Source organism: Pyrus communis, chromosome 2 (assembly GCF_963583255.1).
Source record: "Pyrus communis chromosome 2, drPyrComm1.1, whole genome shotgun sequence".
Taxonomy (NCBI): domain Eukaryota; kingdom Viridiplantae; phylum Streptophyta; class Magnoliopsida; order Rosales; family Rosaceae; genus Pyrus; species Pyrus communis.
Genome location: NC_084804.1, coordinates 8,837,188 through 8,854,444, shown reverse-complemented (window position 1 = coordinate 8,854,444; position 17,257 = coordinate 8,837,188). Strand labels below are relative to the sequence as shown.

Sequence of the window (17,257 nt, the reverse complement as noted above, 5' to 3'; positions counted from 1 at the left end):
CAATTTTTCATCTTCCGTTTCTGACGCCATTACAGAAAATGGAACTGACTGCTGCATATATATTTTCAAGAGATGAAAAGATACATACGAACACCGAACAGAAACTAGAATACGATCTCGATTCGAAGAGAGAAACATCATATTTACATGCATAAAATTCTTGTCAAGTAGTAGATGTGAGCAGTTGGTTGAGATTGTTGGAGAATGAAGGCTTTGATTGAGCATCAAAGTGTTTTGCTAGTATCGCCACAAACTTCTTTGGGACCAGGCAGTTATTCTCCAAATATAGCTTCTCTTGAAGAACAGGAGATGCAACTACTTGCAGCTCTTCAATGGGAGGAGCTTCTTTCAATTCCTGCACGCATAAGATCCTATGTTATAAACAGTTTTATAAGTTTTCTTTAAGCAGTAGGAAAAGTATTTTCGCACGCTCTCTCGATCCACTTTGACTCCTCTTGTGTCTAGCTACAAGATTGAATCGAGGAACAAGAACGAGCATGGGCGTGGAGGACAAAAACGGAGTGTGAAAATTATTTTCCAGTTAAGCAATCTAGTATCATCTACACTCGAATTCAGGCTTCTGAAATAAGCAAAGACAAGATTGGAAAAATGGGTTATTCAAGCAGGATTAATTGTTAACAATTATTCATTATTTTAATCATCATAATCATTAAGATAATTGGATTTACACAGATAAAATGATAAAAAGAAAAAAAACAAGGGCTAAAAAAAGAGCTGGATAAATGGATTTGATGTTACATGTATATAGAATAAGATCCCAAATTGAAATTATTTTAAGTGTGACGGTCAAATCGCCAAGTGAATAATATCAATAAACAAAGGAAAGACGGTAACTAGACTTTTGGATGGTGGAAGTAAAGTTTAGAGGGAAAAACTCAGGAAAATACCTTCAATGACCCCATGAGTTGAAGAATCCCAACTTGGGCCTGCAAGTACTTGACATAGTTGTAAGCAGCAGTGAGCATCTCAGCTGTGTTCATCTTACTTCCTCCAGGAACAAGCTTCCCTAGCTCTTGAGTCTTCTCTGTGATCTTCCTCCTCCTCTCTCTAGCCGCTATACTCTGCGCCGACACACATTTTTCACCCACTTTTTTCTTATTAGCAGCATTAGTTATACTCTCGTGTCCAGGATCAATGTTTGCTCCTGTGCTATTAGTTAAACCCTCCGGAAGTTGATCGAATTTGGGAAGTGGAGTAGCAAAAAACTTGGGGACAGGCACCAACGAGGGTAGCGGACACAAATTTGGAACAAACCCATTAGAGAGAGTAAAATCCGGGAAGAAGCAATCTTGGAAACATTTTTGGCGTTTCGGGTTGGGGTGGGGATTGAAATCAGGGGCAGTGAGAGAGAAACTATTATGTGGGAGAAGAAGATGATCATCAGTTGTAGTATCATGATCATGATTTTCAAGGTTTAGAAGATCGTAGGGGTCATACCATGAATGATATTCATCAACAAAGCTGTTGGAAAAGTTGGAATTAATATTATACTCGGAATAATAATAATATTGAAGGAAGTCTGCTGTTAAGAGCTCTGCTTCCAAGTTTTGTTGGAAACAATTAGTGATCGTCATCTCTGAGTCGAAAACTTGAGGAGGTAATGGACTCAAGGCCATGAAATATATGTGCTTAAAACCTGAAAAAAGAGAGAGGAAGTAAAATAAATTAGAAAATGAATACAGCATAGAGAAATTAAGTATACGTAGTTGAGATTTTAACCATGCATGCATAAAAAGATAATTAATATTTCATACAGAAGCTGTAACCTGCACAAGGCGAGTACGAAAAGGAAGTATATACATAGCGATTCGTAGCTTACAACTATGTATAACTGCAAGAAGGTAAAACTGAGAGAGAGAGAGAGAGAGAGAGAGAGAGAGAGAGAGAGAGAGAGAGAGAATTGTACCTGAGAAGATACTGTGTAAGGTGAAAATGTTGGTTGTTGTACAAGAGTAGACAGAAGCAGACCTAAACAAGACCTGAGATAGAATTACCACCAATTAACTGCTACAACTTATAAAAACCGACTTAATCCTTAATTACTTGCGAGAGAGAGAGAGTGTGTGTTGAGAAAAAAGTGGAGGTTGAGGGTTGGAACAGTTACCAAATACCAACCTGCGCGGGAAAGTCTAGGGTTTTTAGCTTATCTTAACTGTAACTGAAAACCGCTATACGTGATGGCTGCAATGCCCTAACTTTTACCTTGTCCAAACACCAACGTTAACTCTTTCATATATAGCATTAGGACGAAAGACTATAGTTTATCTTGTTAATTTCAAGTACCTGAAAATTAAAAGGATTAACATTGACCTAAGGGGAAAGGGTTTAATTACGACATCAGTATGCTAAGGTTTTTTTTATTGGGTTTGCTTAGTTAATTACATAGTCTAATTAAATATGGTCCCGCTAGCGTTATTTAGGTGCACTACTTTACATACGTTGTACAATATTTGAACTTATGATCCAATATGCCGACAAATTTATGAACTAAAATATATTAGATGAAGAAAATATCATTATTCATTCTAGTTTTTAATTTCGCTTACATGATTAGTTAGTGTTGCTATTAGAACCACATTATTGATCACTTCTCTATTACAGGTGAGTCTCTCATACATAGCTGAAGCTTATCTCTATTAAAGAGACGATCAATATATTTGGTACAATTATTCTTAATGATATATATGTCGAGTTAAGATTGGCCATTGCTAATTTTAGTAATATGAAAATATTGACTATTAATCTATACTAATCTGAAATGGCATATGCCCACACAAAACCGTGATTGCCACCCCATATATACCAGTTCAACCGTAAAATTTGGAATCTGATATTTGTGGTAGGTATAGTGACCGAATATTGCTCTCTCACTAGACAATTTGGCATGTTTGTCAAAGGTTAATATAGAAACATTACTTTAGATCCAAGAAATCTCACACTCTCGTTTAGAACCGTTCGTTTAACACCAAATATAGAAGAAAAAGAGAAAACTGTGGAGAAAAACAGGGTCAGACTGTAAGGCCTTGGTTCATCTTCTCTCAATCTTCAACCTTCTCACGTCAATACATTAATTCTCCTTTATATTTTATTTTAGTTTAAATTTTTTTAAAGTAAAACTCTAAGTTCTATCTGGTAAAGTTCAATCATGGCAACGGGAGAGAAGATCGAAGAGCCTGGAAAGGATAATAAAGTCACTCATCCTGAAGAACAAGAAAAAGAGTTATCCAAGGATACCCAAGACAAGGGTAATGAAGCAAAGGATTTGAAAAATCTTGGGGAAAGTGGTGAATCTAAAAAGAATGAGGATGTCACTGAAAAGGCGGTGGCCGAGGAAAAGAAGAAGAAGAATGAGGATGAAATACAGAAGAAGAACAATGCAGTTGAAAAGGGAGATGAGAAAAGTTCAACAATGGCGATAGAAGAAAAGCTAGAAAATCCCCAAGAGGATGTGAAAAATGTAGGTGAGGCAGGTGAATCTAAAAAGAATGAGGGTGTAATTGAAAAGGAGGTGGTGGAGGAGAAGAAGACGAGTGAAGGTGAAACGAGGGAGATTGTGGTGGAGGAGAAGGCTAAAGAAGGAGAAATTGAGGATGTGGTATTGGAAGAGAAGAAGAACAATGATCAGGTTGAAAAAGTTGAGAAAAGCTCATCATTCTGGGACTTAAAAGAGCAGGAGAAAAGGGCTTTGATGGAGCTGAGATCGAAGCTCGAAAACGCAATACTTGAGAACAAGTTGTTTAAGGGAAATAAGAAGAAAATGGTAGAGCATGAGAAGGAAAAGGTATTGGAGAAGGAAGGTGGAGAGAAAGAGAAAGAAATAGAGAGTGAGCCTGTGAAGGAAGCTGAGAAAGAGAAAGAAAGTTCCGAGAAAGTAGAAGAGGTTGAAGAAAAGGGAAAGATATCTGAGAAGGCAGGTGGGGAGGAGAAGAAAATCAATGAGGTGAAAGGAGAGGAAAATTTTATGAAAGAAGCTGAGAAAGAGAAAGACAGTTTGACGAAAGTAAAAGAAATTGAAGAAAAGGGAAAGATATCGGAGAAGGAAGGTGGAAAAATAAATGAGGGTATAGGAGATGAAATAGTCGTGGAAAAAACTGTGGAGGAGAAGGAAGGCTCTAAGGAGGTAGAAGAAAAGTTAGTGGTAAAAGAAGAGAAACAAGACGGTGATAAACCTTCCAAGCAAGAAGACGAGGAAAATGCGGAAAAGGCAGAAGAAGGCTTGAAAGAGAACAACAATGAGGCTATTGATCAGGATAGAAAGCTTGACGTCATCGAAAAGGATATCACAATTTGGGGAGTACCCTTATTGCCTAGTAAAGGAGATAGTGGCACTGATGTGATACTATTGAAGTTCTTGAGGGCCAGGGAGTTCGATGTCTATGATGCTTTCGAGATGTTGAGGAATACGCTCCAGTGGAGGAAGGACAACAAGGTGGATTCGATCTTGGATGAAGAATTTGGCGATGATCTTGGTTCCATAGGGTGTATGAATGGTGTGGGTCGTGAAGGACATCCGGTTTGTTATAGCAATTTTAAGCTGCTCGGGGATGAAGGGGTGTATGACAAAATACTAGGGACTGAAGAGAATCGCTATATGTTTATAAGGCGGAGGGTTCAACTGATGGAGAAAGCAATTCAGAATCTCGACTTTAAGCCTGGTGGAGTGTCCTCAATCCTCCTAGTCAATGATCTTAAGGACATGCCTGGTCCTTCTAAGAAAGAGCTTCGACATGCTACAAAGCAGGTTGTCGGGATACTTCAGGACAACTATCCTGAATTTGTTGCAAGAAATGTAAGATCCTTCTTTTCATGAGCCTTCAAATTTTCATCCATACAATTTTCTTTATATCATGCCTTGCAATGCAAGTAATGGTACATTTTACATTTTGGTGTAGATCTTCATCAATGTTCCATTCTGGTACTATGCCTTAAGCGCTACTAGCGCTGTCCTATTGCCTTTCTTAACTCCAAGAACCAACAGCAAAGTTGTCTTCGCACGCCCGTCCAGGGTCACGGAAATCTTGCTCAAGTAACATCCTTAGCTTCATACATCACTCCTTGTTGATTGACCTATTAGAAAGTAGTGAACTAAAACTTATGATTCTTCATTACAGGTATATAGCTGCAGAGGAACTACCGGTCCATTATGGCGGGCTGAAGCGGGAAGATGAGTCTGATTTCTCAACTGAAGATGCTTCCGCAGAGATTACTGTTTATCAATCATCATCAGAAACTATTCAAATCCCTGTACCAGAGGTATGTGCACTCAAAAAAAATTTATTCAATCTTATGGCTACTATATATCAAACCCGAAACCATAATAATATGTTGATGCGAAACAGGCAGGAACAACTTTAATGTGGGAAGTTACCGTGTTGGGTTGGGAAGTACACTACAAGGAAGAATTCTTTCCAACTGATGAGGGATCATATGGCATTATCATTCAAAAGGGCAGGAGGGTTGGTGCGCAAGAGGGTTCTCTCCGAAATTCTTTCACGAACAGCGAACCTGGAAACGTTGTTTTAACAATTGAGAACGGATCATTGATGAAGAAGAAACGCGTTTGTTATCGATACAAGGTCAAGAATGGTTCTTGAGAAATTGTACTCAGTCTGAAAAGTGTTTATGAAATTGTTCAAGATAGGCAGCAGGCCTGGGAAGTCCCATACAATAAGTTACATAGCTAGCACAAGTTTTCTTTTATTAATGACAATGTCATTTAACACAGCATGGTTTTGGCCGTGTAATTTGTGAATGTGTTTCCACTCGGAATTGGATGACATTTTTTTCTATGAATTTTTGGAGGATGATATTCATATATAACCTAGTCGCTGGCCACAATTTTGTGTTAGTAGCGGCGTTGCCATGTTTATGAATCTTCGAGTTTTGTTTGTAGATCAATCATTGACACGTTCAATGCTTCTTCTGAAAATTCTATTAAACCCTAAACAGATTGGATGGAACTAGGCCTGATTTTCGGTCGGAACGGATCGAATATGTTTCTAAATATAATACAAAAAGTTTTGGAAATGAATTCAATTCTAATTTTGGAATCTCAAAATTATGAGAGTTACATGACCTCGTCAATACCAAGTTTAAAAGTACGTCATCTAATAGTTTGACAAAGTTCTCATCCACGATCGCGTGGCCTAATGGATAAGGCGCTCGCCTCCGGAGCGGGAGATTGTGGGTTCGAGTCCCATCGCGATCGTTCTTCGTTTTAATCATTTTTATTTTGCTGAGTGTAATTTCTTATTCTTCATGTTGAACTTAAATGGTGGCAGAATTGGAAAATCAGTTTTCTTCACTCTATTCTCATTAGCAATGCTACAATTACAAATTTTTAATTACAGTGAATTCATGATTTTTCAGTCTCACCATGAGTCTATGAATTTTTTGAACATTTATCCTTCGCCCATAAATGAATTTTTTTTCTTAAAAAAAAAAAAAAAAAAAAACAACAACAACAGGTGGCAAATTACGATTATCTAATAAATGAATTAAATGTTACTAACAAATTTTTTTTTATATACAAGCAATAGCAGGGAAGAGAACGATTAGAACACAAGACTTCCAGCGGAGGGTTAGTGATGCTCTCAACCACGATTTTCCAAGGTTTAATTGAATTTCTTTAAAATTGAATATGATTAATACATGGAAAAATGATTTGCTCGTATCCTTAGAAAAGAATCACTAATTTCTATGGTGTATGGAAACCTTTGGTTTCTCCACAGCCCATAACAGAAGAGGGCAGCTTTCCCACCTTCTCCACCCCTTCTTCAAACACCACCCCCATTCCCATATAGAAATGTGACTCTATATGGCAATGAAATGCCCAAACACCTGGATTATCAGCTCTAAATCTCAATGCAGTCCAACCGTAAGGATGTACCGGCACTGTGTTCTTCATAATCGGATTCACAAGATTGTACTTCCCCACATCCTTCTTGATGTCAAACTTGCCTGTCCCGTATCCCAGCACCCAAAAATCATGTCCATGGAGATGCCACGGATGCGTCTCGCTGTTGTTCACTGTCATAGTGTTTGCATTCTGCAATATAACATCCACCGTGCTGTTGAACCACAACCGGTATATCCCATTGCTTGAAGTAGCATTTACATTCTTAGCAACGCTATAAATGTCGTAGTTCTCGAAGTCGTAGTTTTCCGGAGGAGGGTTTTGGTCGAAAACGCGATTTAGGTTTACATTTTCTTTTAGGGCTACCAAGTAAGGTGTGTGGGGAAGAGAGAAAGATACGTTGTTTAAGGACCATCTGTAGACTCCATCTATCTTGTTTTGTGTGTTGAGAAGCACAATCACTTTGTCTGAAGTGAGAGGAGGAGTGTGAGTGAAATTTTTGTGGGCTTTGAGTGAAAGACTTTGTGCCAATCTTTGTGCAGTTTCGTTCCATAGGGGTCCTGCGGTCGGAAGAGTTGGAGGAGATTTCTTGGGGTAGTTTGAATAGTAATTGAGGATTGCTAGGGCGGTTGGGGTTGCAGGTTTCCGACTAACAACGTTTGTAGTCATCCAGTAGTTTCTTGATGGGTTTTGGTTTGCCTTTACCAGGACAGAATAGGTCTCGCCGGAGTAAATGTATAGGTTTTGGGTCTCAAATGGCTCCACATAATGCCCATCGGCTTCAACAACAGTCATATTGTGACCCTGCATAGCATTTAATTTTGTCACTAATAAATACAAGCCTTGAAATTTTTTAACATAATTGGAACTATTAGAGACTTGGTGAGTATTGAGTTATATTTACCTCAATTTGAAAACTTAGAGCTGATAGAGAGGTCAAGCTACCAATCCTTAATCGGTATGTTTTTCCGGGGATTACTGTCAGAATATAGGGAGAACAGTCGGGATTTGTCGCATTACAGACCGCGACTTCTAGGCTAGGAGTCTCTAGTAGAGAGCAGTTGAATCTCCCTCTTCCATTGATCAGAAGTGACTGCAAAGTTAATGGAATGTACATTACCAACAGTGTAAATTTAGTATGCACTTATGTAGTTTTGATCAATGAAAATAGGCATTTACCTGAGGCTCCCCAACCCAAACAAAAGGTATGGAGGACAAGCCAGTAGCTTGTTCATAAGTGCTTTTGTGGTACCAGTCATTAAGGATAATGCTTCTGTCATAATCATAGGCAAAGGGCTCAGAAACTCCGTTAGGAACCGATACAATAATCGATCCATATAACCCGGCTTCTCTTTGAATTCCATAATGTGCATGGTATAGATATGATCCAGCCTGCAATTTAAGCCATTAAAACTTGTAAGATGGATTAAAACATTGTTTATAATCATAAGCATATATAAAATCATTCGCCGAGGCTGATCCTTTGATTCATTTTCATTGAAAAATTTGTAGATACGCAAAAAAAAAGTAATGTTGTCTTTTCACAATATATATTTAGCATGTCATGTCAAATTCTCAGTTTGGCACCATAGAATGATCACTAGTCCTAATTGACAGTATGACAACATAACATGTCAGGTATATATATTATCGAGGAAAATTCCATGCAAATTATTGGTTCAAGCTCCAAATCTTACCCTATCCACAACAAATTTGTATATGAAGGTATCTCCAGGCAAAATAGGACATTGAGTCACACCTTCTGTTCCATCACTCCAAGGTGTTCCAATCTACAATATTAACATAAAAAGAAAACAAAACTCAACATTTAAAAAGTTTATATTCAAACGCCGACTTGAAAATGAACATCACGGTATAAAACGACGTACCTGTCGAATTCCATGCCAGTGGATCGCTACATTCTCTGTTAACAAACTGTTCTTAAGCTCAACTACTACTGTGTCACCTTGCTGAGCCAATATTTTTGGTCCTGGGGTTCCCCCATTGATGGTTATGACCAGCTTCTTAAAGCAATCTGGAGATTTGTACTCATACTTCAACTCCCATCTGTAATGCCGGATTCGAGCTTCGACCTTCGAGACAGTTACCAAAAAAATCAAATGACATAAAACCAACAGCTTCACCAAAGTTCTGCATTCTAAAATCCCAACCATGTTTCTGCTGAAGCTGTACAAACAACATTAGGCCTGGCATGTGTGTGTGTATATATATATATACTATGTATCCAAATCCAAACCTCAGTCAAATAGAACGGCTCGTAGAATATTTAAAACCAAGTTGAGCTTTCCAGCTTATAATTTGTCAAAAGGATGCATGTGGGGCACATGGTTTCTTCGTAGAATAAAGTGTAAACAACGTATAAGTACTTTTTCACACCATAATATATAGTTTCTCTTACATAATACATTAAAGTAAATGAACCTTGGAAATTGAGGGCGGATTTACTAAATGAAATATAATGCATGGATCGAAGTACTATCACCGAAGCATCAATGCACCAAACCACACAAGGTTAACAAAGATTTTCTTCTTTATTATATATATGCAAAAGCTTGTTTGTTACGCGTTTCCATCAACGAGAGCAAATTGGACCGGTCTTGTTTTAAACTTAATCACCTACCTAACACCATGCTGAACCAGGCTTTGTGTACTGTCAGATGAGGGCCAATCTCAATGTAGCAAAAATGATATTTGGAAAAAGAAGAAACACGGAAAAAGGAAAGCAACTGGAATCGACATAAAATCGCGTTACAAGCTCAGTTGAAAACTAAACTTCATTTGATTACCTAATTAGACAGATCAGTGTGACTTTCCGTCACTGAAAAATTATATTATTATCTAAACACCACCAACCACCTCCCCCACAACCCAAAAGCAAAAACCCACCCCACCCCAGTCTAACACTCAGATTTTGGCTGTCAGTATTTTATAAATATTATTACAACGGTAAGACAGTAATATCCGGTTCCAGATGACAACAAGGTCTCACTAGTATAATTTTTTTGTTTAACTGCTTCATTCAAACGGTTGAATTTGAGTACAATTACCAATGACATACTTTGGATATGATAGAGTTCATCATTGATTTCAGGTACTTGTGGGTATTTTTTTTCCTTTATTCTTTTTCTACATCGAAATATAAAGAGAGTTTGAACCTGAAATACAGTAAGTTGAATAGATTGAAAATTAAAGCTTTATTTAACATGGGAATCATCCACTAAGAAAGTGCGACAAATAGCAAATTAGAGGGGGAAACAAAAAATATCTTAAGTTGCCAAGAGGCCCAAAAGAAAAACCTAGGCTTAAGTAACCAAGGTCAACTTATGCTCAGTATGTTCTCATACAAAGGAGTCCAACAACGAGAGGAGGGACTCAAACGACCTTAAATATCAAGACTAAAAGAAGCCCAAATACATACTGGAGAGAGATTCTTGAATACAACTACTATTGTAAGAGACTCACGTTTAGGGAAGCCACTAATTGTAGAGGCCACAACATCTGGAAATTCTTAACCAAGAGTTTCTTACACTTCAAAAGTCTGTTAGAGGTAACTATTGAAGAATTCTAGAGAATTCAAAGCTAGATCTTTTATAGAATTTTGTGGATTGTCACCTTTTTAATTACCAATGTATGAATAAGCATTATTATTTTAAGTTTTCATTATTGAGATGGTGATTGTGTAACATTTGCATAAGTGATAAAGTATCTTAAGCTTCTTTTTCCTTACCAATTGTTTTAGGTTAAACTGTCAATTTGCCCCTGAACTATCATTTAACTTTCGATTTCCCTCTGAACTTTTAAATTGGAAAATTAAGGACTTAAACTAATTTTTTTGGCCGATTTCCCCCTACCATTAGTTTTTCGTAGATTTCATCCAAATTAACGTTAACTCTTATCACGTGCACACCACGTGACTCTTCTTTCTGGACAAAAGCGTCACTTCACTAAACCTTCAAACACAAAAACTACAGAATCACACATATTTGCATAGGTTTATATTTTAGAAATCTAAGGTTTTCAATTATTTTAATGAATGAAGCAACCGAACTACCCTCACATGTTGTGCACATGCTTCTATTTAATAGAAATTTGGATGGAATGAATGAAAATTTAACAACCAGGAGCAAATCAACCAAAAAAATTATTTTAAGTCCTTCATTTTCCAATTAAAAAGTTCAGGGGGAAATCGTATGTTAAATGATAGTTCAGGGGGCAATCGATAGTTTACTCATTGTTTTAAGTTGAATGCTTACATTCTAATATTTTTTAGTCCTTCTCATTGCTGGTGCTAAATTTAAGGGCTTAGCATATGCTTCATTTTGCTTGCCAAGGATCACGAGTGTCAAACATATATGGATATGCCAGGGAGATCAAAATTTTAAACTGAATGACGTGTCACCAATAAAAAACAAAACGTTATTAGTCAACATTTCAGTAATAATTTAATTTAATCATCTACAACCACATCATTCAGTTTACAATTTTAATTTAAGAGAAGCCTTATTGTCAAGCTTTTTTCAAAAATATCATTTTTTTTTCCTTCTAATTATGCCTTTATTTTATTAAATAACAATTTAATCAAGAGATGTCAAACTACCAAATAAGTTATTAAAATTCGCCATTTTCTCCACATCTTTTTTCTCAGCAAGAACTCCCCTAAACTATTCAACGCATGCATAGCATATGTGCCATTGTTTACTCGAATTGTCACCATCAAACCTCCATAACCATTCAATTCACAAAAATAATTGGGAAGCCGTCTGTTGTTTTCTTCCAATTTTTTATTTTTTATTTATGGGATTCTCTTATTATTATTTGCATTTTCTTAGAATTATGTCATTTGAATACCGTCACATTATTTTTGGCTCATTAAAATGACATAATTCTAAGCAACCGACCAAACTGACCATGTTCTTCAAAATTCAAATTATCAAATTGCAATGGAGGCAACCGTCCATTGCCAAATTTGAAGCTTCCTTTGTCATATAATTCTTGCAATGTTTAAAAATAAAGAAAATTACGGAGGCATGTGGAACTTAAAAAATTATTGTAAAGGAGACCGACCATGGTTTATGAATGATATCTTATGAATCATTTATTTCTATGAGACTTGACCATCAAATTGGCACAGAGCGTGTGATCTAAGAAATTGCAAATTTAATGTCACGTGTAGCATCGCGTGATTTGACACACCCCAACCTAAATCAAGGCATGTTGGGCGTCACGTGATGATGACGTAGTCATGTGCACAATGCGGAAGTGACAGTGATACGAAGATGTGAGAAATCAAAAACCAATTAACTAATGCACACAAGACAAGTAAATAAGTGTGGGAAGAAGTGTTAGAGTGTAGATACACATAGTCAGAGCGGAGGTGCCAAGGTGCAGTCCAGCAAGCTAAATACTAATTTTACAGTGTATGAAAGAAAACCCTACATTGATGGATGTCTATCAGAACTGTCGTAGAGTCCTCATGAGCCACCAACACGCACTTCTATCTAGAACCTGGAGGAGCGCAAAACAGAAAACGTGAGTGGGCAAAAACAAAGTTTTTCAAAACCATTTCTCTTTCCAAAAGTAATAACCCCTCACCGTAAAACCTGTATAGTTTCCCAAAAAATAAAAATACATACGTATATAAAAATCACGCTCGAGAGTAGTGAAAATCAAATATATGCCATGTTAAGTATCCTAGTATAGAAATAAGTAGCCAAGTGAAATAAATCAATGTAAAATGATGTGTCAGCCGGAGTCACCTAACGTGACATGTATGGCTGAACCTATAGCTCATCAGATATGCTTGCACACGAGTCGGAACCACCTATTGTGGTTTGTACGATAGGGCTGGGTGCAAATAACTACGCTCAAGTGCTACGATCATGTGAAGGTTGTGCGAATAATCGCGGGTCACCTATGAGTCGAAACGACCTAATGTGGTTTGTACGACAGGGTTGTGCACCAAACTTGGATCCACGATGAGCGTGTTGTGCAGGAGGTGAACATCACATGAATGACTATGCCCTGGCCACGGGCGGGAACACTAGCATCGAGGTGCAGGATAATGAGCTCTAATGCATCTACGTATAACCACAAACAATGCATCCACTATCATCAATATATACTCACCTGAAGCTTACCTGGGCGTCCACAGCATCAAGCAACAATATGCATATCTATACTAATGCATACTCTAAAGCATAATGCAATTGACATGGTATTTAAAACGTAATTTCATTTAAAATAAATTTCTAGGAAAACGCAAAGCATATATACGTATATATAGAAAACAAAAAACCCACTCACTAGTACGTAACTGGATCGTAACCCTCGAGTCTCGCCTGACTGCACTCATCCTCTGGAAACGTCTCACCTATATGTGAAATCACTATTTTAACATTAATTTTAAGTACATAACTAAAACCGTGTAATAACTTCTCATACGTTGCTCAATTGGGGTGTTTAAATATATCATTGTGGCCTACTCAACACCACGAGCATCCCCATATTTTTAGAATAATTTTCCAATATCCCACGCGCCCTCATGCGTCGGCCATGCGCATGCACCTGCCTGGCACACAGATGGAATTTTAAATGCCATTAGGGAATATTCCTCTAAATAATAGAATATTTCGTTAACTTTACCTGACATCGTTACTCCGTCAAAATTGACGGAATATTCCTCTTCCTTCTCTGGTGGTCGCCGAATTCCGATGCCAATCGTTGCTGCGTCACCAGAAACTAGAAAATTTTCAAATTTAAATATCTCCCTCAAATCCTAACCAAACTTCACAAACTTTACATAGATTTGAAGCCCTAAAAGAGTAGAACATGTTATTACCACTTTGCAATCCTAAAACCGACGGGAACTAGTCAGAAAATCCTTCGATATTCCGGTCATAACTGCAACTTGAGGAACTGACCTATCCAGACGTCCAAAACCTTCCAAAACTTCTCTATGATCTATATGAAGTTGTTTTAAGACTCACTTGAGCCCTGAAACTCCATGAAACGTCCACGATCACGATGGAGTAGCAGAGCACCTCGCCGGAGCTCGCGAGTTCCCAAGTTTCCAAGGTTCTTTCACAAAACTAAGGGTATGGTTAGGTTCCTGACCTTGCAAGGAACTCAAAAGTGACGTCCACTAATTCGATCTGTGCAAGATGAAGATGGTTGGGTGTGTGTGTGTGTGTATGGACTGTACGGACGAAAGAAAGATCAAGAGAAAGGATGAGGCTATGTACGTGTGTGTGAGAGTGTGTGTGTGGTCCGGATTGGGCATAGATAAAAGGGATCTTAAGCCCTAATTGGGTTGCATGTTTAGGGCTAACAATTGACCCCAAAACAAACCTAAAATTATAATTGGACCCAAGAATGTAGGAGGTATGGTGATTGGTCCATTTCCTTAGCCCAATTACACAATCGTTTATTCGTAACATTTTCGTTACGAACCTAATTCGGCCCTAAATCACATCAACATTCTCATGACATTGAGTATGATTTAATTACGTCAACGGGAAAATAATTTAAAACCATATACGTACATTCATGTCACTACGACTCGAGGGTATAATCGTCATTTTCACACATTCGAGGATAAAATATATATTAATTTGGGACGGGTCGTCACATGATTTACTTGTGAATTAGCAAAAATATTTAGAAAAATAAGCAAACAATTTCTTAACTTTTGGAGGAGAGACATAGACTTGAAATTTGATAAAAGTCAGAATTTATAAATTGACATGCATCAATTCTTTTGTTTGGATTCATAAACATAAAAATTTAGAATTTCTGCATGGAAAAAAACTTCAAATTTAGGAGCTTCAATTCTGAAGTTTAAATTTCATGTAAATATGTGTCATTTCCAAATTTCTATGAGTAAGAGTTTAAAATTAACAAATTTCGTATTCAAAATCTATTGTTCTTTTAAGTTAATCAAACAAGAAAATTCATAAATTCTAAAAAATAAAATTCCGTCATTTCAATTTCCATCATTTTAAAATTCTTTAGTAATCTTAAATTTCCTCATCCAAATAGAGTGTAAAGTATTGGTTTCCAATTTGTTATTGATGAGAGCTGAATTGAAGACCTTTCGCTGGAGAAAATGTTACTAGAATGTAATACTTGTGAAAAATTGAAAGTTGACTAAAATATTTCAAATTAAATGTGGATTCATGTGCAAGAGTTTGTAATTCAGTTGGTTAAAAATATAAGTTCTTCAATCTGAGATCCTAGGTTCAATTCTTCATTCCCCGCTATTTGACACACCCTGACCCGGAATGTCCACTAGGACTCCGAATCAAGCTGTGCTGGCAAACACTTGGAAGGTGACGAAGCCATAAAGTGTAGTGATGTGGAAAATGTGAATAAATTTAAACCTAAAAGTGCCTAAATATAAGAATGCGCTGTGAGCGGGAATGAACCCATTTCACATGTGATTACAGAGCATAAGTAGAACATAGTAAGCTAAGATAATGATTATACCATCATAGGTGGCTATACTAGGATATGCCAAAAATCCTCGTCGATACGGAAGCTCGGCTACTAAAACCTGGAAGGGGGAAAACAGAAGGGTGAGTGGGCAAAACAAAGCTTTAGAAAACACATTTCTCTTTTCTGAAAGTAATAACCCCTCACTGTAAAACCCGTATAGTTTCTAGAAAATAATACTACATAAGTACGAAAACAAATGCACGAGTGCAGTGAAAATAGAAGCATGCCATGCCACAATATCTAAGCAATAATAAGCATAAGCCAGGTGTAAAATTAGTCTAACTAGCATGCCAATTGGAGTCACCAAATGTGACCTATACAACTGGATCTATTGCTCATCAGTCTATGCTAGCACATGAGTCGAAGTCACCTAACGTGACCTGTACAACAGGCTAGGTGTGAATATGTACGCTCTAGTGCTACGATCACGTGATGGCTAGCGATAAATCGCGGGTCACCTACAAGTCGGAACTGCCTAATGCAGTATGTACAACAGGCTAGCACCTACTTACATCCAAGGCGAGCGTGCGGTGCGGGAGGTGAACATACACATGAAGGCTGTGCCCTGGCCTAAGGCGGGAGCACTAACACCGGGGTGCAGCAATGATGAACTCTAAATGAATATATGCGTGCTTATATAATGCAACCATTTCAATCACATAATAACTCACCTGAACTTACCTGCGCCTCTATAGGATCATTTGATATAATCACAAATCTCATCATAATGCAATATTTAAATATATCACATTTAAATCATGGCATGCTATGCATAATCAATTTAAAACATTTTTGGAAACCGTAAGATATATATATATATATATATATATATATATATATATATATGAATATGAATATGAAAACAAATGCCCACTCATTGATCATGTTTCCAAGTCGAACCCGCCTCGTAGCATCGAGAATCCTTGCGATGCATTTCACCTAGAAACAAAACTGTTTAGGTAAATACGTAATGTACTAATATATAAACGCATTTTTGTACAAAGTACGGCTAATAAAGAAACTATTTTAAAACAGTCAAATTTCGGAAAACGGAGGGCGGATTCGGATCCGGCACATCGAGGACCCTAAGGAGAGACATTGAGTTCCTCCTAGCGCCGCCGCACACGCCACCACAAGTGGCTGCACAGGCAACCACGCGCCATCACCACGATTTTTGCAGATTTTTCCCTCGACCTTCAGAGCTTATTACGAGCTTAATTCTCAACCAATTTCGATGATCAAAAGCCAACTAGAAACTAGAAATGTGGGGAACATGTTTGTACCAATTTGAAGTCAAATAGTGGATAGAGTTGGCTGGGGAAATGGTCTGAAAGTGGCCAAATGGTCACGGCCAGATTTTCTATAAATCTAGAAAAAAATTTCCCAACTTTAAGAGCTAATTTCTATCTCGATTCTTAACCAAACTTGATGATTCAAAAACCATTTTGAAGTTAGAAATGTAGGGAGAAGATTCATACCCTTAGGAGGCCCAACAGAGATCGAAGTTGATCGAAAAAATGGCTGGAATGTGGCCAAACAACCATGGATTGGAAATTTCCAGAATGAGCAGTGACCATCCTTCCTTCTTTTTTTTCTGAGCTCCTTGGCTGGAAATGGTCAGAATTCACTGGAGAATAGTGATGCATAGTGATGGTATTGTGCAGCGCAGGGAAATAGTTTTCAAGGTGCTTTTCTTGTATTTCTAGGTCTAATGGCTCACAAGGATTACAAAGGGATGATGGTGGGGGTGTTGCCTTGCTGTGGTTGTAGGTGTAGAGGTGTGGGTGTGTGTGTCTCGGCAAAAGAGGAGGAGAAGGGGTAAAGGTGAGTGAGAGTAAAAGAAAGAAGAAAATAGAGAGAGTGAAA

At 37.6% G+C, this 17,257-nt stretch overlaps 2 protein-coding genes, 1 non-coding gene and 1 pseudogene across 3 annotated transcripts; 2 read left to right on the top strand and 2 right to left on the bottom strand.

The window, feature by feature from the left end:
* Positions 1–163: 163 nt before the first annotated feature.
* On the bottom strand, positions 164–1,637 carry LOC137724687 (transcription factor bHLH53-like). The gene is made up of 2 exons (XM_068463418.1): positions 909–1,637; positions 164–355 (listed from the first exon to the last, which is right to left on the bottom strand). Exons 1-2 carry the CDS (start codon positions 1,635–1,637, stop codon positions 164–166), a joined length of 921 nt encoding a protein of 306 aa, XP_068319519.1.
* A 1,529-nt stretch (positions 1,638–3,166) lies between these two features.
* LOC137724686 (patellin-4-like) lies at positions 3,167–5,634 on the top strand (annotated as a pseudogene).
* A 522-nt stretch (positions 5,635–6,156) lies between these two features.
* Positions 6,157–6,229, top strand: TRNAR-CCG (transfer RNA arginine (anticodon CCG)). The gene has a single exon. It is a non-coding gene; the product is annotated as a tRNA-Arg (tRNA).
* A 477-nt stretch (positions 6,230–6,706) lies between these two features.
* LOC137727097 (L-ascorbate oxidase-like) lies at positions 6,707–9,051 on the bottom strand. The gene is made up of 5 exons (XM_068466030.1): positions 8,767–9,051; positions 8,575–8,667; positions 8,057–8,269; positions 7,782–7,970; positions 6,707–7,681 (listed from the first exon to the last, which is right to left on the bottom strand). The coding sequence occupies exons 1-5, from the start codon at positions 9,049–9,051 to the stop codon at positions 6,719–6,721; spliced, it is 1,743 nt and encodes a 580-aa protein (XP_068322131.1). The 3' UTR covers positions 6,707–6,718.
* Between the last annotated feature and the right edge of the window lie 8,206 nt (positions 9,052–17,257).

What these genes read in the sequence shown, in the direction of transcription:
- LOC137724687 (XM_068463418.1), bottom strand. Translation starts at nt 1,637, where the DNA reads ATGGCCTTGAGTCCATTACCTCCTCAAGTTTTCGACTCAGAGATGACG. An exon ending in AACTCATGGGGTCATTGAAG is followed by an intron (nt 356 to 908) that starts GTATTTTCCTGA and finishes TTATGCGTGCAG; the next exon opens with GAATTGAAAGAAGCTCCTCC.
- LOC137727097 (XM_068466030.1), bottom strand. Translation starts at nt 9,051, where the DNA reads ATGGTTGGGATTTTAGAATGCAGAACTTTGGTGAAGCTGTTGGTTTTA. An exon ending in ACTGGCATGGAATTCGACAG is followed by an intron (nt 8,668 to 8,766) that starts GTACGTCGTTTT and finishes TTAATATTGTAG; the next exon opens with ATTGGAACACCTTGGAGTGA. An exon ending in TTTGGGTTGGGGAGCCTCAG is followed by an intron (nt 7,971 to 8,056) that starts GTAAATGCCTAT and finishes TTAACTTTGCAG; the next exon opens with TCACTTCTGATCAATGGAAG.